The sequence below is a fragment of the Melanostigma gelatinosum genome (genome assembly GCF_949748355.1).
Source record: "Melanostigma gelatinosum genome assembly, chromosome: 15".
Classification (NCBI taxonomy): domain Eukaryota; kingdom Metazoa; phylum Chordata; class Actinopteri; order Perciformes; family Zoarcidae; genus Melanostigma; species Melanostigma gelatinosum.
In genome coordinates this window covers 9597753-9623058 of record NC_136648.1, presented here as the reverse complement: position 1 = coordinate 9623058, position 25306 = coordinate 9597753, and the positions used below count along the sequence as shown (strand labels likewise).

The window sequence follows — 25306 nt, the reverse complement described above, 5'->3', positions numbered from 1 at the left end:
TGGTAATAAAGTTCTCATTTTCCAAAATCGTGGCGTTAAAAAGAGTTGCAGTGTCTGTGTCACCCAAACATCCAGCCCAGTGTATGGAGCCGTTATCGTGACTATGCGTTTGGATCCCAGAAGATGCACAGGAGTAGCTGGCTTAAAAAGACATGGAGTAAATGATTTAATAGCAAATCTGAGGCAGCAAAGCAACCAGAGAGCTGCGGCATCCCACGGGAAATGGTCTAAACCTTTGTTACAACTCATGTCCTCAGTCAGACATGACCTTTTTTATTGTCTTCTCCCTTTTAACATGTTTTTTTCCTCCCACTGAGTTCATCCAAAGTTCAATATTTCAAAATATAATATATCCAAATGCATAAATGCTTTAAGTAGGTTTCATCATGATAAGGTTATACATTCTATGATAATTACTCTGTACCACATAGAAGCAAGCAAATCACATCTATACGGTCCTGACAAGGCTCTCTTTAATATTGTTGATTCAAATGTTGGTTTAACAACAACAAGAAAAAACAAGTAAGAGAAGGCTCTGTCATCTTGAACGTCACTATGTGAAAAACATGAATGCAAGAAGCTTTCGCAGTTGAGAGCCACACGCACACAGCCGTCAGTCATTCCCTCTGAAAGCACTGCTAAATTCATTTGTAGGAAAACACGTCTTCCTGTAAATCCTATAAATCTAAACAAACAAAGTTATAGTGGTGCCACGGTGCCTCAACAAGGAGTTAACTCCATTAATCATGAGGCTCACTTCCAAAATGAGAAGTCTGTCCGCCATGCCAATGAGTTCAATGTTTAACTTGTTTAGGAAGCAAAAGTATTTCCTAATTCCTCCGAGAAGCAAAAGTTGGAAAATACTTACGATATCTCAAAATACAGTTTGAATACCAGAACCACGAAAAATAAAGTTAAAGTTGGAAAACACTTAGAAAAATAACGCTATGAAAATGCAGTTGGAATACCAAAACCAAGAATCGAGGGTGCATATGCCGACTTCGACCCCGTCCAACATCGGCTGTGGGGCTCGGTTTATTTGTCTGACAATTTCTCAAGTGAGAGCACGTCAAGGCCGACAATTGAAGGGGCTTGTCCCGTCTGTGCGTTATATTTTCGGGGAGATATGGACCCAGTTAAACCCGTGCAACCCGGAAATTGGGTCCGTTGTACTCCGAGACCCGCGAACGTTAAGTTGTAAAATACGAATAAAATAACCATCCAAAAATGAAGTTGTGATAGCAGAACCACCATGAAGATGTGGACTACCAGAAGCACCGAAAGAAATGAGTGAAACTTGTAAAATAATTCGAAAAATAGCGCTATGAAAATCGAGAACCACGACCCTCAAACGTCGGAGTATCGAGGGTGCACACGCCGACTTTGACCCCGTCCAACATCGGCTGTGGGGCTCGGTTTATTTGTCTGACAATTTCTCCAGTGAGAGCACGTCAAGGCGGATAATTCGGCGTGGTGGTCTCGTCTGTGTGTTCTATTTCCGGGGAGATATGGCCCCGCAAATCCCCGAAATTCTGGCCCTTTGCCGACCTCGTGAGGCCGAACGCATCTCCGATCAACCTAGACCTGCGTGTAGAGGGCGATGAGACCTACAATTCAGTGTCACGGGCGAGGCTGTGCGTGCTTGTTTCGCGGAGATAGCGCGTGTGGGAATACCAGATCCACAAAAACAAAAAAAAAGAATAAAAAGTCAGTGTCGCCACGGAGGGGGAATCGGGGGAATGGGCGAAGCGCTGACGGGTTCAGCGCTTCGCCACTCCCCCGATTTTGGTAATTTTCATAGGTGGTCAAAATCGGGGGAATGGGCGAAGCGCTGACGGGTTCAGCGCTTCGCCCCTCCCCCGATTTTGGCAATTTTGGGTCAAAATCGGGGGAATGGGCGAAGCGCTGACGGGTTCAGCGCTTCGCCCCTCCCCCGATTTTGGCCATTTTCATAGATTGTCACCAAGCCACCTTGCGCACGATTACAGAAACTCAGTTTTCAGAAAAGAGCTAACCAGCGAAAATTTTCGAGAGGTTGAGCCGAAAACTGGTAGAACTGGTGCGGACCAGGGGAATCCGACTGTTTAATTAAAAACACCAATGGCGCGCAGGGTGATTGAACAGTCGGCTGGATCGTACCTCCACGTGGTGGTCCGTGGGCAACATCGTTAAAGATGGCGAACACGATCCGTAAGTACCCCAAACGGCCGGAGCCAAGAGAGGAACTTGGACTTCGTGATAGTTTGATAGTTTGATAGTTTGATAGTTTGATAGTATGGTGTTGGTCGTGGAGACTTACCTGATGGTGAGTGCATGACCAGGTAACCTGGTCCATCAGGTAAGTCTCCTAAACCATAGGTGGGCACGTGGTCACGGGCGAGAAGTGCGGATCCTCGGATCTGCGCGGATGGGCCCCGGGGCTTGTGCCTCGGCCAGGATACTGACCATGTGACGCACTGTGGCTAGCACAGTCACCTAACAGGAAGGCCCTCCTGTGTGGAGTTTAAGTGCGGAACCTCGGATCTGCGCGGATGGGCCTCGGGGCGGGAACCTGGCCTCGGCTCCGCGCGGATGGGCCTGTATATACAGGCTTATACAGGTCCCAACCAGGTTGTCGGTGAGTTTGATAGTTTGATAGTTTGATAGTATGGTGTTGGTCGTGGAGAACCATCAGGTAAGTCTCCTAAACCATAGGTGGGCGTACTGGTCACGGGCGAGAAGTGCGGAACCTCGGATCTGCGCGGATGGGCCCCGGGGCTTGTGCCTCGGCCAGGATACTGACCATGTGACGCACTGTGGCTAGCACAGTCACCTAACATGTTATACGGATGGGCCTGTATATACAGGCTTATACAGGTCCCAACCAGGTTGTCGGTGAGCTTGATAGTATGGTGTTGGTCGTGGAGAACCATCAGGTCCATCAGGTAAGTAACATGTTTTTATTGTACAGATGCAGAGATGCAGAGTCCAGGGAGGCGTTGTGGAGGTCCAGGTGCATCGGGGGCCACAGCACGCTGGTGCTGTGGCCCCACCGACCCCCCTCCCCTCCGGTAGTGACTACCAGGGCTCCGAAAACACTTAGAAATAGATTGGAAAACTTGATTTCATCCAGGCTCTGTCTGTGGTGAATGAGGCCAAATTTGCATCGGGGATGCACCTGGTCCATCAGGTAAGTCTCCTAAACCATAGGTGGGCGTACAGGTCACGGGCGAGAAGTGCGGAACCTCGGATCTGCGCGGATGGGCCTCGGGGCGGGAACCTGGCTTCGGCTCCGCGCGGATGGGCCTGTATATACAGGCTTATACAGGTCCCTACCAGGTTGTCGGTGAGTTTGATAGTATGGTGTTGGTCGTGGAGAACCATCAGGTAACCATCAGGTCCATCAGGTAAGTAACACGTTTTTATTGTACAGGCTTATACAGGCTTATTGAAATGAAGCCTCTTTCCTGGGGTAACACGTTTTTATTGTACAGATGCAGAGATGCAGAGTCCAGGGAGGCGTTGTGGAGGTCCAGGTGCATCGGGGCGCCTGGGTTGCGTCCATCAGGTGAGTCTCCTAAACCATAGGTGGGCCTACTTCGGCTTCGGCTCCACGCGGATGGGCCTCTGGCTGATTGAAATGAAGCCTGTATATACAGGCTTATACAGACTGATTGAAATGAATCCTCTTCGAATATATATAATATATATATATATATATATATATATATATAAATATAAATATAAATATAAATATAATGTGGGGGGGGGGATGAAGTTAGTTGAAAGTGAATTCCTACACACACGCACACAATGACATGCACGTACAATGTAAACAAACACACGTGTCTGTTTGCGCTGAGTAAACATTGAATATTGCTAAATATCGGACCAGATCTGTATATATTTACTCTTCCAATGACGAGATGAGAATTCTAGACGACCGTTGCTTTGACGTCTCGGACCCATCCACTGACAAACTGATTATAAGCGTCGAGCCCTTTGTAGCACTCCAACTCGTCTTTTGTGTAAGGACTGGGGGTGTTCACGAGATACGTGTAGATGTTGGCGTAGTTTACCGATGGAAGATAAGTAGGATCGGCACTGAAACGATCTGCACTCATCGTATAGGGATCCAAGTTACCAATAACCTTCAATTTGGCCAGGTAGCGAATCTTTGATGCACTATCCAGTGATTCAAAGTATGGTATTTTCGCCGCACTTCCTTGTTTACTCTCCGCCATGTAGGATCTGTATGTACTCCAACATGGCGGACAGACCTCGTAACTAAGGAGATCGTGACGTAGGTGAGACCACTCTATTGCATTGACCCGTAAAAAAACCTCGGCTTTTATTCTGAAAACCACTACTTACCAGACAGGAGAAAGTCGATTTTACGCATGCGCAACAGCCTCACACGTTGTTTTGGCAAAAATAGCCAGTAGATATTACTAGTAGATATAGCTTCCCCACGTTGTTCAACGTCTCGGTGTTTCTCGTGTAGGTCCCTGCTTGGACTGTTTGTAGCTGTTATTAGCTGTTGCCCAAATTGGGCGAGAGAAAGAAAGCTAACTAGCCGGGCTAGCTTAGCACTCTGTAGCTACAAGTGGCAGCATGGCAGCTGTGCTGGGACTGATTGCTGGAAGCTACGAGCAGATAGCCTTTGGTTACCGAGTCAAAACAGACGAGAAAGTAAGTTGGACTATCTTGTTGTGTTTGAAAGTTTATGTCCACGAATGGTCTGCCCTGGCTTCTTGTAAACTAAACTGTCGCTGGGGTTGATGGGAAGTCATACAGGACAACAGCATGTGTGCTAATGGAGTGGTCTCACTGACGTCACGATCTCCTTAGTTACCAGGTCGGTCGGCCATGTTGGAGTACATACAGATCCTCCATGGCGGCGAGTAAACAAGGAAGTGCGGCGAAAATACCATACTTTGAACCACTGGATAGTGCATCAAAGGTTCGCTACCTGGCCAAATTGAAGGTTATTGGTAACTTGGATCCTTATACGATGAGTGCAGATCGTTTCAGTGCCGATCCTACTTACCTTCCATCGGTAAACTACGCCAACATCTACACGTATCTCGTGAACACCCCCAGTCCTTACACGAAAGACGAGCTGGAGTGCTACAAAGGGCTCGACGCTGATAATCAGTTTGTCAGTGGATGGGTCCGAGACGTCAAAGCAACGGTCGTCGAGAATTCTCATCTCGTCATTGGAAGGGTAAATATATACAGATCTGGTCCGATATTTAGCAATATTCAATGTTTACTCAGCGCAAACAGACACGTGTGTTTGTTTACATTGTACGTGCATGTCATTGTGTGCGTGTGTGTAGGAATTCACTTTCAACTAACTCCTAACTTCATCCCCCCCCACACATATATATATATATATACATATATATATATATGATCTGACGTTAAACTCGTATCAAGCAATGCTGAGGCTGCATCTCTGTGTTTCGCCTGTTGTACACGCTCCACACGTCTCTGGCACCGACTGCTGTCACGGGCCGATGAAGCTTCGGTAACCTTCTCATGTCCATGTTTAATTTATATTTCCTTTATTAAATACTGTTCACAAACGAATTTGCAAATAAAATCACTGACCACTTATAAAGTGATCCGCACATACTCGAGTGTACCCCAAATTCGATTCCTTTATATCCCGAGAGATGCGCGACAGCCATTTCTGGCGACGTCGCTTGGATAGCTCCTTCGTGTAATTTCCTTGATGTGTAATAACCGCTGGCAAACCAAAGAATGATTTCTTGTCTCTATCAGCTCTGCTGCCACAACCAAAGACAGCACAAAAGTTCACCATGATCGATAGGTTCTGCGACTCAGCCGTGCATGCCAGTGGCTGTGTGTACTCCAACATGTACTCCAACATGGCCGACAGCTAAACTGTGACGTCACACGAGACCACTCCATACTATGACCACATGTTTAATGTTGTTTACTGTGATGATGGACAGTGTAATCTCTGATTTTTCATGCTTTTAAATCTGGCAGAACACTGAGTTTATTTCCTCCCCAGGCTCAGCACTTGAGATATTGCAAAGAGTCCATTAGTTGTGTTTTTGTGCGTCATGCAGGAGTGGACAGCCAAGGCGGAATTCACACATCACGCACACACAGCCTCCATATCAGCTGCGGCAGCCAGCGAGAGGTTTGTCGTCACGGGAAGCAAAGATGAGACCGTACAGCTGTACGACATGAAGAAGAGGGTCGAACACGGAGCTCTGCTGCATCACGACGGTGAGGGTCTTCATTACGTCTTCTGTTTGACATCAGCTTATGTGCAGTAGAGATGGAGGATGTGTGGATGGTTAGAAAGGCAAATACAAATATTATTTTTTGGGGTTTTGTCTTGTAACTGCAACAAAATACATTTAGTAAAACATTTAGATTTCTTGATCAAACTGCTGCATATGTTTGTGAACTTGACATATCACATTTTTGGGGGATTTTGACACACGTCACAACAGCATAGAAATAATTACTCATGCGTCCCCTTTGATCTAAGAGGTTTTTATACAGATGTGCTTTTAAAAAAAACATTTTCATTGTGGTGGTTTATCTGAGTTTTTCAGCTTCTTAGTTTTTTAGGACATAGCAATCCTGTTATTTATTTTTGTTGGAAACCAGTAGCTTTTTATTTATTTTTTTTAAGTCTCTCCCACTATTTCATGCCACGTTCTCCTGACTACTTTGCCAGTTTGTGGTATATGTATCGTATCAAACAGATTTTGCTTCAATATTTGCTGTCATAAATTGCTACTAAGGTCTGAATTACAGCATATTTATCCAGACAGCTTCATAGACTTAATTCATTTTCTTTACTGCTGGAACAACAAATATAAAATGTCATCAAAAGGTTTGTCAAAGTGTACAGAAAGTAAAGACCTGACTCTTCACTTCCTTCTATTTCACAGGCACCGTCACCTGCCTGGAGTTTTATGGGACGTCTCATTTACTGAGCGGAGGAGAGGATGGACTCATTTGTGTGTGGAGCACAAAGAAGTGGGAGTGTCTGAAATCCATCAAAGCTCACCAGTAAGCACACACAGAGAGAGAGATGTGATGCTGCTGAAGCCCTGCGATGGTCATGTTTATGTGATTATTGTCTTGTAATTTGTTGAACGGAACGAGTTAAAATAACTGACTTTATCTTGTTTTCCTCAGAGGTCATGTCACATCGCTGTCCGTCCATCCGTCTGGGAAACTTGCCCTTTCAGTTGGGACAGATAAGACTCTCAGGTAAAAGGCACAGCTCTGCTGGAAAGCCTGTGCGGCAGAACATTTACTTATCAGGGAATCGGAAATGACTGTTGCATCTTTTTTGTTTTAATCCTTTTAGAACATGGAATCTAATTAACGGAAGATCGGCCTTCATCAAAAACATCAAGCAGAGTAAGCCTCCCCTTGGATTCTGAAGTTAAGAAATGTTTAAGTTCTTTTAATAATATTAGTATGTTTTGAAATGACGTCAAACTTTCTTTTTTTTTTCCCCCAAAACCCTTTCAACAGATGCACACATTGTGAGATGGTCTCCAGACGGGGATAAATACGTGGCCGTGGTGAACGACAAAGTGAGCATCTACGACCTGGAGACGGCCTCTGTGATCGGAACCGTCACAAACACCAAGAGGATCTCCTCTGTCAAGTTCATAAATGTGAGTTCTCTGACTAGAAACTTGCACTGACATTTAAATGTGATATAGAGATTGTTGTGGTTGAGATTATTAGTATCTGCTTTTGAACAAAGATATGACGGGAATAAGCAACATTGGATTAAGTTTAAATAAATATAATCCTGCTTGTATTTCAGAACTCCGTCCTGGCCATCGCAGGAGGCGATGAATTTGTGAGGTTATGTGACCTGAGTAAAGAGGAATGGGTGTGTGAGTTCAAGGCTCATGAAACCAGGTAAATTCACAAGTTTTTTTTTTTTCATTTTACAGATTATTTTAGAGCTACATTTCTAAAAACACACCTGATGATGAGATCAGAGCTGGACTTGTCTTTGTAAGAAGTAAATGCATTTTTATTGCGAATGATCTCTTCATCTCACAGTCATATTGGTGAAAAGTGAACAAACCTTTATTTTGTGATTATAGAGTGAAGGCGATCGACAGTTTCATGATGGAGGATTACTGCGTGCTGGTAACGGCTTCAAACGACGGATTCATCAAAATGTGGAAACTCCATCTACAAGAGGCACGTCTCTCGTGTTATTCATGAACATTTGAGCCGAAACCATTTACTTGTAACTTCAACCAAATTCAACATTTACATTTGCAGCTACAGATTAAGTGTCAAAACACAATATCCCTGAGCGTCATTACTTGATGAGATATTCTACTTTGCAAAGCAGAATAATAAAGTTATTTTAAAAGCAATAATAACTCAAATAAGATTTTCATATATAATCGGATAAGTCGTAGAAATCAGCCATATAAAACCTTTTTATAAGAATAAAAACAAAGATGCGCAAAACAACACTTGTTACCTGCCGAGCTGCGGTTCATTTAGCAATGCACTGTCCAACAGGAGCTGGAGTCTCCCACTCTCCTCGGGGAAGTGAACACAACAGCCCGACTGACGTGCCTGGCTGTGTGGAGACCTTCATCGGTGCAGCAGACCGCTGAGGAACCTGCAGCTGAGGCAACAACATCTAAAGGTAGTTGTCCTGCAAACACTCGCTCTCATTGCACTTCTGCGTCATCATATTAAGAAAGAGATTTGAGCTCTAGATATTGGAGGGTATATTAAGGCATTTTGATTTCCGATGCACTGGGTGGTTCAGCTTTCTCTTACTGAACTCCAGATGAATCTGTTTGCTTCTGTCCACAGAACTCATTCAGGAGCTTTCGAAGACGAAGAGAGTCCGAATTGCAGCAGAAGTAGTAATTCTAGAAGACGAGAGCAAGCCCAAAAAGAAGAAAAAGGGCGGAGGAAAATAAAATGGACAATCAATCAATCGATTTTATCATTTATGGACTGTTTTATATCTGGACTTGGTCACATATTCATGTGCTTCTTGTGGTTGCCACACGGAGGTCATAAAGTACAGATTTTGTGAATATATTTTGATGTATAAGAGGAATAACAATGGAACATGAGATGGCCAACAATAAAAAATGTTTTATAATCCATAGACTGCTTTTGATTTTGTGCTATATAACACAGAGGTGATACGGCACAGCTGCTGAATGTATGTTTTAATGGATGTATTCAAGATATGCATACGTAGGTTACGAGGCTTCACTTTTTTATTTTCTTTGTCACTATTCTAAAAATAGAATTGGGAAAAAAAACTTTATTTTGAAATGACGCCGGAAGTGAGATAATTAGGTGAACGTTCGGAAGTTGCTCGGTAGGAAACTGGTGCTCGCTTAAAGTTGTTTCTAAATTCAGGTAAGACTCATGGGTTATTTTTAGAATGTTTGGTGTGATATTTTGATATTAAACATGATTGGCAGGTTCTTTGTTGCCATGATGAACCAGATTGTGGTGAAGTGCTGGTCAATCTATTCCTCATAATAAACTGATTTAGTTCTGCAGCAGGGGTTCCTGGTTTCCCGACATGGCTGTAGACTGGATTGGGTTCAGCTATGCTGCTCTGGTGTCAGCAGGAGGAATCATCGGTTATGTGAAAGCAGGTAGGAGAGCTGCACCGACATATTTCATTTATATTTAATAGTTGGCTTAACTGTGCAAAGGTGGAGGAAGTGACGTCATTCAGATCCTAATACGACGCTGTAGAAATACTCTAATAAGTGAAATATGTGCATTGAAAAGGTTGAGTAAAGGTATTAACTATGATCGGGAAAATAGTACTCAATGCAAAGTAGTCTCATATGACTGATGCACTATTATATTATAGATTATCATTACTCATGCATTAATCTAAAGGCAGGATTTTACTGCTGGTTGAGGTGGAGCTCATCTTGAACTATTTCATAGTGGTCTGCAACCAATCATTATTTTTTTAAGGATTCATCTGCTGATAATTTTCTAATTAATCAATCAGTATTTGTTGAAACAGTTTTGGATTCATCTTTATGATCATTTAGGAGGTTTTGTGGTGCTGATGTAAAAGAGGTGGTCAAATGCATCAAATTTAATTCAACACTTGATTTCAAAATAAAGCTAACATGTTGTTCCTCCACAGGCAGCGTCACCTCTCTGGCTGCAGGGCTGCTGTTCGGCCTGTTGGCTGCAGTCGGTGCTTATCTGGCATCTCAAAATCCCAAGAATGTCTGGCTTTCACTTGGTGAGCAGGTTTAGTTTGGTAAACTGTGAGGGTCCAAACGCAGCATTCACTAACACGGTTTCCCTGCAGGCACCTCGGCAACTCTGGCTGTGGTGATGGGACTGAGATTTCTCAACTCCTGGAAGTTCATGCCAGCTGGTTTAATGACTTTATTAAGGTAACACACAAGTCTTTCTGTTTCTGGGATAATCATTTACAAAATGCTGCACCATGGAGACTGTTAACCTTTGCTTTAATAAAGATGAGACAAACAAGAATGAACCAGTTTACTTTTCAGTCCTGTTTTCAACCGTGTCCTGATTTAAATGTCTCTTTTCAGTGGACTGATGCTGGTGAAGATCAAAACAAACCACATAAATCTTGAAAAAAAATATATATACCTTTTTATTTTTTACATAATCTATTTTTGACATGAAAAATGTATAATTTGTGCTCTCACATACACAAACATTCCCATTAAGAAAAAATACTGACCCTAGACGATATGGGACACTAGTGCAAAACGGAACAATATTTAATAACATGGCAAATGTAACAACAGACCAGCAGAAAACACTTCTCCTCTGAAGTCTGTATTTCCTGGCTAAAGTGCAGTGGGACCTTTTCCCATGAGTCACAGACTGCTGGGCTGCTGGTGACCTCCGTATTTGGTGGTCCAGTCTACTCGTCCGTGCACAGGCTGGATGTTTGTGCTCCTTGTAAAAGTGTTCTGCCCTGTAGCGCTGTGATCCAGAGATCTGCCCCTCCCCGACCGACAACTTTCTAAAACGTTATCCTTTATAAAGGGGTTATAAGTAGTAACTAAAGGGCTTATTAATCATTAAGAGTTCTCTCTCCTTGAGCCTTTTCTAGAATTTGTAAGCCATCATGCCCAGTAGCAGCAATTCACATATGCATGTGTTTAATTTTGTCACTGTCATTATTGATTATAAATATATATCTTTGTCTCTGTGTTATGCTAATGTGGTTCAGAATTATTTTATTGTCCCTGTTTTATTTATTTTTTCCGGTCATAAGAATTGTTTTTTAAAATCTCACCAGCACAGTCTTTCCTTATTCTTCAATCCATCAAGTTTCATTGTTGCAAATAAAAAAGGACTTGGAAAACTAAAAAGACAGATAATTCTGACAGATGTTCTGCAAGGATTAATTATTAAATATTATACAGTGGTAGCATTAGGGTTGGTGTTTTTAATACATTGCCTCATATCAACTGCTCAACTATAACCTCATTATAAGAACCTGGATACAGATTTTGAAATCGAACGTTTTTTCTCTCTCTTTCCATAGAAAAAGTTTGTTTTGGTGTTGAGTAACATTGAACAGAACATTTCAAACCTTTATACAGTCAACTCATTTCATCAGTGTCTCAAAACTTCAAAATACAGCGTCAGCTAATTTCACTGGTTAGCAAAACAACTAAGTCTGCTACTACAATAAATACAGTCATGTTTTAATTACAATGAAATAAGCATTTTAAAATGTGCTATGTCGTCGATGTAATGATTTGAAATCATAGTGTGACAAGAAGAAATCAGTAAAACAAATCTCACCTCTAGGTCTGGAGCTCTCGATCGAGTCACACAATATCTAGGGTGTCTGAGGGCCAGTCGTTAGCCTTGTATTTGGGTTGTTGTGGGAATTAGTCTCTTCGTGTATTTACTTTAGCTACGTTCTAAATGTACCTGAGGTAGTGTGCTGTATTATGTTACAAGTGCTCCATCTAGTGGTTCATGTTCAACCCTGCATCTGATTGTGACTGGCCCCTGCAACGCAGGTAAATTCACCTTTTTCTGGACCCTTGAGTAATTACGCATGTCACAAATGACCCCAATCAGTTAATACTTAATTCCAGTGACTGAACTACATTGTGTTGTTGCACAAAAAGTCACAATGTAGCTGAGGAGACTAAACTACATTGTGTTGTATTGTACATTTTACTGCGTTTGGATTGCAAAATAAAAGTATCCTTATTGTTCTGTGGAGCTCTCGTAGACCAACCCAAGGACCCTTGAAATGTCCCCGGTTCCCGACTTGAAGACCGGATGTTTTATCCATAATATTTACATGGACACTTAAACTGCTTTGGGGTTCATAAAAAGGTCCTGTATATTTAGATATCCGGTAAATAAAACTGACAAAATAAAATAATGAAAAGGGTCATATAAAGAAATGACATTATAGTGTATAAGGGTTTGTGTAATAAAGCGCTGTGTTAGGAAACACAATAACGCCTCAATTATCGTAATTATCTTTGTGTGAATCAACTCAAAAACTATCAAAAAGGGTTGCCATTTGATTCGACACGTTTGTTAAATAAATAAAGATTATTGGTGTGTCATTGCTCTGATAATACAAAGCAGGTTCACTATCTACAGGGCAGAAGGTTGTCTTTAGGCATGCAGGCAATGAAATGTGAGGAATGAAAATCATGACCAGCATTCTCGAAATGGCCATACACTGTAGTAGCATGACGTGCCGTGCATTGCACCTAACAACTGTGCAGTCAGATTGTTGACTGTCTGCGCAGCGGACAGTAGCGTTTTTTCCCCAAGGTTGTGCTTTTGGTTACTTACGGTAAGATGGACCCGCAGTGTCCACTCAAGGATCAGGTGATCTACTAACTACGAAGCGAAGGCTGACTGGGGAAAATGCAAAATGACATATAGCAAATGTCGGAGCGTAATTCATTCACATTTTCGGCTCAATTTCGGACTTAAATCGCACCGCTGGAGCTCCAATGTGACGATGGCTCGTTAGGGCTGCTGGTGGCGCAACTGCTATTTTTTTTTGGCTGTTTTAATTTATGAGAAATCACATTCACAGACAAATATTGGTTTCAACATGGGGCTGTGCTACAGCTTGCGTCCCCGGCTCTTCGGGGACCTGAGCGGGTCTATCTCCAACGCCAACTCGGACTCGGATCAGCCTCCGGACGCCGCCGTGCCGACCCGCGCCGTGGGAGCCCGCCAGGAGGACACCGGAGGATGCGGGGAGACTTCGTCGCTACGCGGCGGCGGCGGTCCGGTTCGCCCCGGGGACCCTGCCAGGCTCCCGGCCGGGGAGCACCGCCGTGGAGACACCGGTACCGACGGTGCGCTCATACAAAACGGAGGTGGCGGCGGAGGAGGAGGCGGTGGTAGCGGTAAGGGGACAGGGAAGGACCGCGGCCGACGCTTACAGCTGCTGCAAAAGACGAGCACCCAAAAGCAGAAAAACTGGGACAAATTGCTGGTGGAGGAGAAGGAGGCCGAGAAGGAGGCGAAGAAAGTCAGCAAGAACATTGACAGGGCGCTGAAGGAGCTCAAACGGGAGTACAAACAGACGCATCGACTGCTGCTGCTCGGTAGGTTGAGTCCCTCGCTATTGTTGTTGTTGGACTAGGAAGCCGTTTTATTATTAGAAACCAAAAACGTACTGGCCTTTCCAGAAATGATGTCACTACTCTGTTGAGGCCTATTGCCACATCTGTTGGCTTAGCGGTGAAAAGTACCCCCTGCGGCTGACAATGACAAATGATGAAGACGGACGTGTGGCCGCTCTGGGCCTGCCGTCCTCTTACTGCTCATATTTGGGGTTGTAAAAAGGAAAACGCCTATTAAACATAAGAGAGGGGCCTTCGAAATGGACTACTTCACACAGGTTTACAGAGACTACTTAGCTTGTGGCTATTGAGTCATGTTTAATCTGAAATCGAGTACAGTACAGTACAGTGTAGTATTACGTATTGAAGTTCAACTGTGTTTACCTCTCAATAAGGTAGTATAGTCGAGTATAATGTAGTATAGTCGAGTAGTTTAGAGTAGAATTCACTTATAGCTTTTGATGATTGGGCCATGTTTGCTCTGAGAATTAGCATATTATAGTATAATATAGTATAGTACAGTACAGTACAGAATACTATAGTACAGTATATTGACTTGTAGTGTGGTTTGGTGTTATAGAGAGTATAATTTAGTTCGCTTGAGTATGCAAAGATGTATGTAGACCACTTCACTTTTGTCCATCAGGCCATGTTTTCTCTAAAGAATCAGCATAATATAGTGCAGCGTAAGAGTGTATCTGTCTGGGGCTTCTGACTGAGTAGAGTGTTGTAGATTATATTATAGCGGCCTTTTGTGTAGAGTGACATCTATCCAGGGACAACGGCTGAGAACTATCACTTTACTCACGCAATTATTACAGTGTAATATAGGGTGTAGTTTAGCTGGCTTGAGTGTAGAATGATGTACTTATTGAGACACTTTAGCGTGTGGCTACAGGGCTATGTTTGTTCTTAATGTGATATAGTGTAGTATCGTGGCCTGTGGTGTGGTGTGACATCTGTCAGGGACTACAGATATGACACAAACGTTTGAATATGTGGCACATTTACAGTAAAGTTTTTCAATCAGTAAATGGAGTTCAGTTGAGTACAGTGGCCGGTAGTATAGTATTATGAAGCTCAGTTTTATAATACTTTAGTATGCATTACAAATATATTTATTTGAGAGAGAAGGGACGGTGCAAATTAATAAATACACATGGTTTAAAAAAAAAAAATCCAGATTTAACCAAAAGGCTATTTTTCATCAAGGTGTTACAAAAGAGCTTCCTAAAATACCGGTACATCAAAAGAGAAACAAAAACAGGGCATGCAGTTTGAAAAGCTTCCTAAAATACATTACAGATATCTTTTCACATATCACAACATCAATTTAATACCAATATTATTGCCCATCCCTAGGAACAGTATAGTATAGTGCAGTGCAGTGCAGTGTTGTGGCCAGTGCTATTGGGTCAAATTGTATCGTATATTCTTAATTGATCTTAAATTGTTCTTTATGAACTGCATATTGTAACATAGCGGCCTGTGGCAGAGTGTGACAAGTCTGATCTGTTCAGTTCAACAGATGACAAATAGCCTTTTGACTAACTGTTGCACAATAACATCTTTTAACACATACATGCACATTATAGTACATTAGAGTGTAGTATAGATTATAGTAGACTATAGGGTAACATGTCTATGTTAAATAGATCAAACTCTTGCTGATTACAGCTTTAATATTCAAATATTTGCTTACTTAAGTATTTCAGTGGAAGTGGGTTTCTGTGCTGCTATATGTTCATACTGCCATAAATAATCAATGATAAGGCATCAGTTCCAGGCTCTGACAACGTTTACTGTTGGTATGATGTTATTTTTGGCATTTTATGGAGGAAGTGATTATAATTAGATAAAACATGAACTGATTGATTAAGTCTTCATAATAGTGTCCTTGTTGAAGCCCATATCTGTTTAATTGTGTCCAAATAAACTCCAGGGCTTGTATCAGTATTAGGTCATATATTTTATTAACTCACAGGAACCTCATGGATGATCATTTATGTAATCTTTCAAGAGACTTTCCAAACATCAGTCAGCAGCATCCCGGACAATTCAGTTAGCTTCTAGATGGTTGCCCTGTTGTTTGCTTGGATTTATCTTGTAGGTTGTGTTATTTTACCACACGTACGGTACGCATCTACCGTAGATATTGTACATGTATGCTAACTCAGTACTTTAGTTTTCATAACCAGCAATGCTTCACTATCAAAAGAGAGTCTTGATCAGAAACAGGAGCTAAAGGTCACCACAGCTACCCTGATGAGAAAACAACGTTGAACACATTTACAATAAAAACAGAACTCAACCGCTTTCAGTTTTGGCGCACGCACACACACGCGCGCACACAGGCACACACACGCACACACACAGGCACACACACACGCACTCACACACACACTTAACGGCATATTGCATGTATTTGCTTTACTTTACCAGTGTAATGCTTCGTTACTCAACACAATAAATGGCTACCAGTTTAATTTCCTCAGTAAACAGCTCCCACTAATTACACACAGGAAGAACTGGTTCATCCTAATGAAGTCACAGAGGGAAGTGTCATGCACTCCTTCCACGAGCCACTGTTGAAAGCTACACAGTGACTGTGACCTTTTGTTACTGTGTCATTTCAGCTCGTCATTGTGGTTTGGGCGGCCTTCTTCGCCACTTTAGAATCAAAATGATTTTGTATCTGTCCTGGTGCACCCAGAGGCCTCAGCCACCAGCCGCAGGCCTCTTCTGGTTTTTCCTTAAGAGGTATTTCGGGACTTTATACCCTCCGGGTCTCCAGTAGGACTCTTGTTGCATGCCGGAGGACTGAGGTGGTTTGTGTTCCTCTGAAAGTGGACACCTTTCAAATAGTGTTGCATTTCAAGGCAACGTATGCTAGCTAATCTGGGTCACTTTATCTGTTTGTATTTGCTGCAGGTATTTGGTTGAATAATGATAGCCATAAGGAGCTGATGTTTATCCTCTGCGGGCTGCCATGTTCAGCTTGTGCTGGAGCCCGAATCCATCCGTTTGAGTCACATTTATTTGTTACTTACATTTTGAATCATGCTGAATCACATTTTTGGTATCTTGCAGTATCATTTTAGACATAGTTCAACTCTCAAATTATGGGTAGTTTTTAAAATAAAATACCCATTTAAAATTTAAGATTATTGATCATAAATGTCTCACTGCAAAAGCTTTTGTCTTCATACACAGAAAGTTTCAGGTTCAGTGTAGTTGTTTATTGGATATGAAAGGTAATTTTCATTTCTGACTGATAGGACTGAATTCTAATTTCGGTGCAGTAAACCTGCCGAATTGAAGTTTTAAAATCAAAGTTCAAAGTAAAGTAACTGATTTATTTCGTAAGTTAGGGTGTGACAGTATAACAAAGTACATGGCTCTAACAGTGTTTTTTATTTTTTTATTTTTTTATTTACGAAGCTGAAACGAGACGATTAAGCTATTCGTCTATCTGTAGGATATTAAATTGCCAGTCAATATTTTGATAATCGTTCAAGTCATATTAAAGCAAATGTGTCAAACTGTCACTTCAGCTTCTCAATAGTAAAATGATAGAACAGAAATACATATCTTTTTTTTTCTAACGCTTTTATTGCAACACAATCATGAATCAGTACACCTACAAATTGTATTTTTGTATTTCACAACATGTTTACATGTATTTGCCATCGTTATTTTTGTATTGTATACCCCTACTAATAGAAACAGAAAGAGAGAACAAGAAAGAAAATAAATAAATCTTACATCTTACATCCCCAAAAAGTTTCTGACCATGTCCCAGTGGCTGTCCAGGCGCCTTTTGAATCTTTTTAGGAAGGCCTCTCAATATTAAATAGATCAAGGTAGTCGAACCATCCATTGAAATCAAGGCAAGATGGTTTATGTTAATCAAAATAAAGCAGAGCTGTGACGTGACCACCGAAGTTCAATAGCCTTCAAATACAACTTTGTCAGTTTGTGAAGTCAAGTACATGTTTGTGTCATGAAGGGTATCGCCAGATTTCCACATCATTTGGACTACTCTTGTGGAACAGCGGCCTGTTTGAAGGCACCATTATTTTCAGAAAACACTTCTATAAATATCATTAAAAAAAGTATGACCAGAGGACAATTCAGAAAATCTGACTTCCTTTTAATCGAGATCTTTATACTTGAGTACAGGAATACGGCGATGGGAACTGGAGGACAAGCTCAGCCTATTTCTTGGAAAGGAAGTCACTTTATTGTTAGGTCTCTTGGATCACATTCTGTACAGGCCTGTGATAATATAACAATAGCTTTCTTAGATGTCCTTTACTCGCCGTTTCATATCTCACCCTTCGTGAGCCTGAACAACAGGCTGCAAGCAATGTAGCGATGACTGAACCGAGGCAGGCAGGCCATCGAATAGCCTGTTGGAAGTCACTGATTTGTCTGTTTTATTGATTTATTTGCGTGCGTGTACATGAAGTCATATTTTGGGAAAAACTCGCTCACCGGAACATATATGCCCTGTTGGCCTTCCCCTTTAAATACCAGTAATCAGGTGCACTTTGCTTCAGTCTAAACGGGTTTTTATCATTTACCATTGCTGAACTTTGCTACGAACTGTTAATGTAACGACCAACCGGTCATACTGGATTATGAATTATTGTCAAGTTTATGATACTGATAGCAGATGTAGCAGCTGAATCAGAATGAACCACGCCACAGCAGGAGGACATTGGACTGTGACTGTTCTCCAGGGTTTGCCTACTGTATCATTTCGACTTTATCAAGAGGCTCTGCGCCTTAAGAGAGTGCTATAAAGTTCTTTCCAGCATCGTAAAAGAAATTCATCATTTGGATGTATGCCTCGTTTTTACAGTACATGCTTCAAAAGTGAAACGTGTGAAAGATTTATAGGTAGAAAATAGCTGTTTTAAGTGTCAGATATTGTTAGGTTTATGGTAATAGTTCACTGGCAGGTGTAATGTGTATATATTTGAATGTAATTATTTCAGTGCAATCATTTTGCAAAAAAGAAACTGTGCATTGTTGCGTTGATCATTGATGAGCAGCTATTTTTAAGGGCCTCTGTGGTTGCCATTTTGCTGTACAGCTCTACTTCCAGTCTGAAAATAGTTAAAACATCTTTGTCAGACTTTGAAAAGAGAATTTACTTGCAGTGGAGTATTTTTAGATTGTTGTACCGCTATGTTTACTTTAGCAAAGGATCTGAAAACTTCCTCTAACACTGCACATGCACACATACTGACAGACAGATTCATTATGGAAAATAACTGCTACTATTACTCACAAATATAGTAATGATGGTTTAAAGCTTCCCTCCAGACATGTTGGAAGACACATGCTTTGGATTCTTTTTTGTATCTGTTAAGGTTTTCCCACAAAAAAAAAAAGTTAAATTATTTTCTTTTGATTGAAGAATCCAGAATCAACAAATATGCAGATATTGTATCAAAAGTCTAACTGCTGGACACAAAATGTCCTCTACTTCACTGAGATGTCAATTAACAGCATATGTGAACCGGAAGTTTCCACATTACATTTGTGTTCGTTGCATACTGGAACAACGATTGGTATCCAGACTGTTTATAATGTCACAAAATCCTGCTCAAACATCTTAAACTCAGATTTAAGTGGACACGGAGTAACTTTCACCCTCTTCAGCAGTTGAATTTAAAATCAGATAAACCTTAACAAGCCTTAACACACACACACACACACCCTTTTCAGTCTAGTTAGGAGGAAGCCACGGCAAGCTAAACATAAATACCAGACAGTACTTCCTAAAAAGGAAGATAATTTATGCAACAAAGCCTCTGCTTGTGTATCATTCAAAGGGAGCTGAATGCGGCGCTGCCTCTAACCACTAGAGAGTGATGTGGGCCACTCACTTGTTTTGACCTTGCTTTCTCAGGTGGGGAGACGGGGTTTTTTTTTTTTTTGATGAGGGTGGGGGCTGGTGGTTGTACTATTTTCACTACAGGTGAAGTAAGTGTTCCAGTTGTGATTTGCATGCCACACAACTTTGTTCCACTCATTTCACTACACGGAGCTGGTATTTGCATTGTGTTTGCATAATGGAGACAATAACAGCACACTCCTTGTTACATGATCCAGAAATAATCATGCGTGGTTGCCTCATGCGTTTGAGTGATCTATGAGGATTTTTGATATCAGCGTAAAGTACAGTAAACTTGTAATGCTTTTCCTGACCTGAATTCAACAGTGTAGTATTGTACTAAGCATTAGCTCATTGTTAAGGCCGGCCTACCAACTTTTACCAGTGGCTTTAATTAAAAAGACTTTCCAGTCAATTGTTTCTCTGTCTCACACATATTGACATCAGTAATGGCAATACATCTGCTATTGATACCTGCAAATAACACAATGCTAGTGTACATGTAGAGTGCGGCTGTTGGTTCTACGGTTAAGTCACACTTGTACAAACCCACACATCATGTTGGCCGAGTTCAGAGGAAAGCACAGGAAGTAAATGTCAGACAATGCTGACAACACTGATACTGCCAGAGTGTTGTAAAAAGAAACACAACACTCTGGCAGTGTCAAGTGTTGTCAGCATTCACATTTTTAGATATTTGGAGCTGAAACTTTAACATGCATTGTTAAAGAGAAGAGAAGTAATTTGTCAGGACAAATAATAAGTGGAGCTGAATTCAACTTCTTTATATACTGTCGGGTAGTTTACGATTACAATGCATTGTATTTCATACCCTGTTCGTTAATTCATAGTCTGCAAAGACACTGTCAAATCCATGTAGTGGACTAATAAGAAATATTTCATGCTGAAATGTAGTAAGTTACAAGTAAACTAGCATAGTATGAAAAGGCTCAAGTAAAGTACAAGTACCTCAAAATTGCACTGCAGCAAAGTACATGAAGCAATATACTTTTCACCACTGCTTCACTGTACATAAAGAAATTGCAATTGTGACATGTTTTTAACAAATAAACATAATGTACAAAATGACATTCCAAAGAAATAAATGACATACTGACATTAAACTAGTCCGAATGCTCTTGAGGTACCGTACTTAAGTCCAATTTTTGGGTACTTGTACTTTACTTGAGTATTTCCATTTTATGCTACTTCATACTTCTACTCCACTACAGTCATTATTGCACTTTTATTCCACCCGAGGCCCCACCCTTACCAGCTGCAGTACTACTGATATAATATATATTTTTCTGAAATGCCCTTTTCTGCATAATGACTATCTTTACTTTTAGTTATTTAAGTATATTGTGATGCTAATACTTTTGTTCTTGAGTTTAAGTAATATTTTTGATTTTGTACTATAGTATTTTTACACTGTGGTATTGCTACTTATTCTAAAATAAAAGATCTGAGTTCTTCATCCAGTTAGTATTGCTATCAAAATATACATACAGTTGAAAAAGTAAAAGTAATCATAATTCAGTATAATGTATACGATACTGGAATCTAATCGTCAATAGATTAATGTACGCATCACTTTTATGGTGCAACAGGTAAAGGTGGAGCTAATTTGGGCTACCTTATATACTACTGGGTAATTTAATCTATAATAAAACATCAACATTTATTTTGTGATTATATTTTGTATTAATCTGAATTGGCAAAGTAACTAATAGACTAAAACTAAAGCTTTCAAATAAATGCAGTGAAGTAAAAAGTACAATATTTCCTTGAAGTGTAGCGAAGTTGAATTTGCATCAAATGGAATTAATCAAGTAAAGTACAAGTACCTCAAAACTGAACTTATGTTACTTTCCACCAATGAATAATTTATATATTAATACAGTACAAACCTCTGAATGGGGCAATTTTGCAAAATTAGTACTTTTAATTTTGATATTTACACTACGTTTTGCTGATAATACTTTTGTATTTTTACTTGAGAAAAAGTAGTCCTCTCAAGGACTACAAAGATGGGCCCCAGGCCTGTAACGTAAAGTAAAAGTGCCACAAATTGTGTGCCTAAGTACAGTGCTTGAGTAAATGCACTTAGTTACTTTCCACCACTGTATAGTCTTAACAAGTATAATAATGCAGTATAAACATCTGAAAGGGGCCATTTTGTATGAGTACTTTAACTATTTATACTTTAAGTTTCATTTTGTAACTCATACTTTTGTACTTTTACTTGAAGTAAAGGATCTGAATACTTCCTCCACCACCTACAAGTAGTCCTAATTCGCCACAAGGACTACAACGATGGCCCCCAGGCCTGTAAAGTATAAACAAGAGAGATAGGTAAAGCCCAGTGCACACACACAGGCACTGTAAACGGGTTGCCAGTTTGTGTCAGGGCCACCTCACTGACTGGAAGCCAAGAAGAAGAAGAAGAAGAAGAAGAAGAAGAAGAAGAAGAAGAAGAAGAGACCCAGCCCCTCTGTAAACCAGCACAGAGACTCGTCCGGGTTTCCACGCCTTTTGCCGATTAGTTTGATAGCAAAGATAGCGACGGACTAAACCGGGGGATGGCTCCTCTCCCTTTTCCACACAAGTTATAAAATGCTATATCAGTAGCGGGTTGTTAACGTTACAGTTTAACGCAGGTTTGTTTTCCACCTCCACGGTCCACGGTTACTTCCTGGTGCCACAGAGAGAGGCAGTGCTGAGTTAAAGAGACAGAAAAATACTGATAGAAATTCAGATAGAAAAAAATACTGAGAGAAGAGAGGGGTTGGAGACGCGATAGGAACAGTTGACTGGATTCCCCAGAAATTGAAAACCCTCTCTCTCTCCTTATTTATATGTATTTTTGATATATCTTAGTGGAACTGAGCCGTTATTCTCCGTTGGTTTGTAAACTAACACACGGTTTGGATGACGGTTGGCTGCGGCTAAAGCGGAACATATTCCTCCCTCCGACGGAGAAGAAGCCTCGCAGAGATTTTATTTTTTCCCCTTTTTTATTTTTACAGTAAGACTCATTGCTGTGTTATTTTTTTTTAAACAAACGAAATCAACCGGGCTGTTTTTTTTATTTTTTATATACATATATATATTTTTTTACGATTCCACAAGGAAGGGTGAGGGCGACGGAAGATGGGTTGTTTGGGCAACAGCAAGACTGAAGATCAACGCATCGACGAAAAGGCACAACGAGAGGCGAATAAAAAGATAGAGAAACAGTTGCAAAAGGAAAGACAAGCGTATAAAGCCACACACAGGCTGTTATTACTGGGTAAGGCTTGATTTTAAACGTGATGTGGCTCTCTGAAAGCGTAAGCTAATCCCTTTCGTTTACCGAACACGTAGCCCCGTTTGACAGCGCTTGCAATAATATGTCATGGGGGTGGATATATTGATGGAAGAAGCGAAGCTCCAAGAGAGAGCGAGAGAGAGAGAGCGAGCATACGATTAACTGGCCTGGTTTCTAAAGACATGTATTATGGTTCTCACGCTAACCTGGATGTTCCCCATAATGTATTTTTTTTTTTTTTTTGGGTCTGTTTTCGAAGGTGCGGGAGAGTCCGGAAAAAGCACCATTGTGAAGCAGATGAGGATTCTACACGTCAACGGCTTCAACGCGGAGTGAGTGCTGCTCAATACAGTTATTATTACATGGCGACATTAACGTCTCTAGCATCATATTAATGCGTATTATTTTGGCTTCCTAATGAATAACACTGTGGAGGCCAGAGTGTAGCCTGTGAATGGATTTTCCCCACAGGCACTGCAGCGCCTGTTGGGCCCAGTATCCCATGCAAAGCAGCTAATATCTCTCTCTCTGTCTCTCTCTGTCTCTCTCTCTCGCTCCTTTCCCCCCTTTTTCGTGTACATGTACAGTTATCATACATGTGTGAGGATTTCAGTGTCACAAAGATGCCAAATAATGCGCTGTTTCCTGTTTCATGTGAGAGGGTGAAAGGTTGTGATCGACACAGGCCTATTGATGATTTGTTTTGCTGCAAGGCCCTTGCATGGCATTGATTTCACCAGTGGTCTATTTTAAACAGGCCTAGTACATGTCAAGAGTCCTGTAACTGTATGAAAACCCACTGTATGTGTATGTCGAGGCATAATCTTGCATTTGTAAGATCAAAAAATGAGGAAAATCATGACTACAACCCATCGTATCGCTTTACTTTAATGTTTTACTGAACCCCATCCTGCATTTCACTGCTACCTGGTACAGCCTCTCAGCCTTGACACCTGTGCTGTATGTATGATTGTGTTAAGAATACAGTCTAACCTGGCTGTAACCCCTTACATCTTACTCATAACCACCTTGATGATAAATCATTTGTGTTCTGCTGTGGTTGATGTTTTCGTAACCGCTGCCCCGCACTTCTATTCTGTCTCCATGCAGAGAAAAGAAACAGAAAATCCAAGATATTCGGAAAAACGTGAAGGATGCCATAGTGGTGAGTGGCATCGCCTTCTAAATGTGCTCAATGTCTCTGTTGTTACACTCACTGCAATCCCATTTTACTGATTATTATTATTATTATTATACAGGCTTACGATTAGATTATTTCCCTGTATTCATCCTGCTTAATGCTTGTCTTTTTGTTCCCCCCCCCCACAACTTCTGCTTTGTAGACTATTGTGTCTGCGATGAGCACTTTAATACCTCCAGTCCCGCTAGCCAACCCAGAGGACCAATTCAGAATCGAATACATCAAAAGCATAGCACCTCTCTCCGACTTTGACTACTCGCAGGTAAGACGTTCAGAAAGTTTCTGTGCAGATGTGAACATGTGTGTGAGAGAGACACTGGGATAGTACATGCCTTTTGTTTTGGTCTTTCACATATGCAATATGTGTTTGTGTGGGTGTTGGATGTTATGTGATGAGAGCATTTAGTTGTTTTTATGGCCAACAACGTAGATCTTGCTATTATAGCTCAGGGATGTCAGATGTTATTCCACAACAGTCCTAATGTTGCCTCTCTTCTTTGATTTACTCCTTTTTAGGATGTGGTGGCGGTCTTTTAAAAAAAAATAACAAACCCAGACTAAAGGCATTGTTTTTTTTCCCCCTTGGGAGTTATGGAGTTATGAATGTAAATGTCAGCTAACTTGTATAAGATCTACAGTTAGTGGATTCAGGTCAAAGGTTTGGTTCCCCTTCGTAGCTGGAGCAGATGTCCTGTATGTGGATTTAAATGCGAGAACACACGGTATTCTTTTCAGTGTGTGATCGGCTATTTGACAGCGCGAGATCATGTGTTGGAAATGTAGAAAATGTTTTACATAATTTTGAAAGTGTTCCTTGTTTCACACCGGCTGTGCAGCTCCGCAAAACAGGAATGACACAGCTGTAGATAAACTCTTAGGTTCCGAATCAAATTATTATTTTTTTCCGATACACTTGAGGCTTTTATGGGAACCAAATTAAAGCATAAACATGCTATTGTGTATTAATAAAGTACAGGGTTAGTCTGCTTTTGGTGTATTGATCTGAGGATCAGTGTTGTGTAACCGGTGTGCGATTTGCCGCAAATCTTTTGTTTTATATTGTCGGACAAAGCAAGACATTTGAAGTCTTTAGAAATTTAGATTTTGACATGAATTGACAATAAAAATAAATGTTAGTTGCTGATGAATGTTAGTTGTGTTAGAATGTGATAAATGTTAGTTTCGTCTTTTATCTTCGGGAGAATATTTTAACAAGTATCACCTTTTTAGAAAAAAAGATTCAGAGGGATGAATTC

General features: G+C 41.0%; 3 protein-coding genes and 1 long non-coding RNA gene across 5 annotated transcripts in view; 3 read left to right on the top strand and 1 right to left on the bottom strand.

Annotated features, from left to right (window-relative positions):
• The first annotated feature begins 4028 nt into the window (after positions 1 to 4028).
• LOC306789473 (p21-activated protein kinase-interacting protein 1-like) lies at positions 4029 to 8981 on the top strand. Its single transcript, XM_079285439.1, has 10 exons — positions 4029 to 4671; positions 6084 to 6246; positions 6924 to 7044; positions 7174 to 7248; positions 7349 to 7401; positions 7519 to 7664; positions 7820 to 7917; positions 8109 to 8208; positions 8542 to 8671; positions 8845 to 8981. The coding sequence occupies exons 1-10, from the start codon at positions 4594 to 4596 to the stop codon at positions 8952 to 8954; spliced, it is 1074 nt and encodes a 357-aa protein (XP_079141565.1). The 5' UTR covers positions 4029 to 4593; the 3' UTR covers positions 8955 to 8981.
• On the bottom strand, positions 8242 to 11869 carry LOC306789474. The gene is made up of 3 exons (XR_013772657.1): positions 11024 to 11869; positions 10822 to 10898; positions 8242 to 8614 (listed from the first exon to the last, which is right to left on the bottom strand). It is a non-coding gene; the product is annotated as an uncharacterized lncRNA (long non-coding RNA).
• Positions 9359 to 10428, top strand: LOC306788748 (transmembrane protein 14C-like; the record flags this gene model as incomplete). The annotated part of the gene is made up of 4 exons (XM_079284373.1): positions 9359 to 9408; positions 9556 to 9653; positions 10166 to 10267; positions 10337 to 10428. The coding sequence occupies exons 2-4, from the start codon at positions 9578 to 9580 to the stop codon at positions 10426 to 10428; spliced, it is 270 nt and encodes an 89-aa protein (XP_079140499.1). The 5' UTR covers positions 9359 to 9408; positions 9556 to 9577.
• A 1200-nt stretch (positions 11870 to 13069) lies between the features above and the next one.
• The window catches only part of LOC306789196 (guanine nucleotide-binding protein G(olf) subunit alpha), a 40819-nt gene continuing 28582 nt past the window's right edge, over positions 13070 to 25306 (top strand). The window contains exons 1-4 of one of the 2 annotated variants that reach the window (XM_079285018.1): positions 13070 to 13613; positions 23109 to 23181; positions 23960 to 24014; positions 24193 to 24312. In XM_079285018.1, the coding sequence (XP_079141144.1) occupies positions 13112 to 13613; positions 23109 to 23181; positions 23960 to 24014; positions 24193 to 24312 (750 nt within the window). In that variant the 5' untranslated portion in view covers positions 13070 to 13111. Of the gene's footprint in view, positions 13614 to 22006; positions 22832 to 23108; positions 23182 to 23959; positions 24015 to 24192; positions 24313 to 25306 lie in introns of those variants that run through there. The other variant, XM_079285019.1, reaches the window with a different exon arrangement.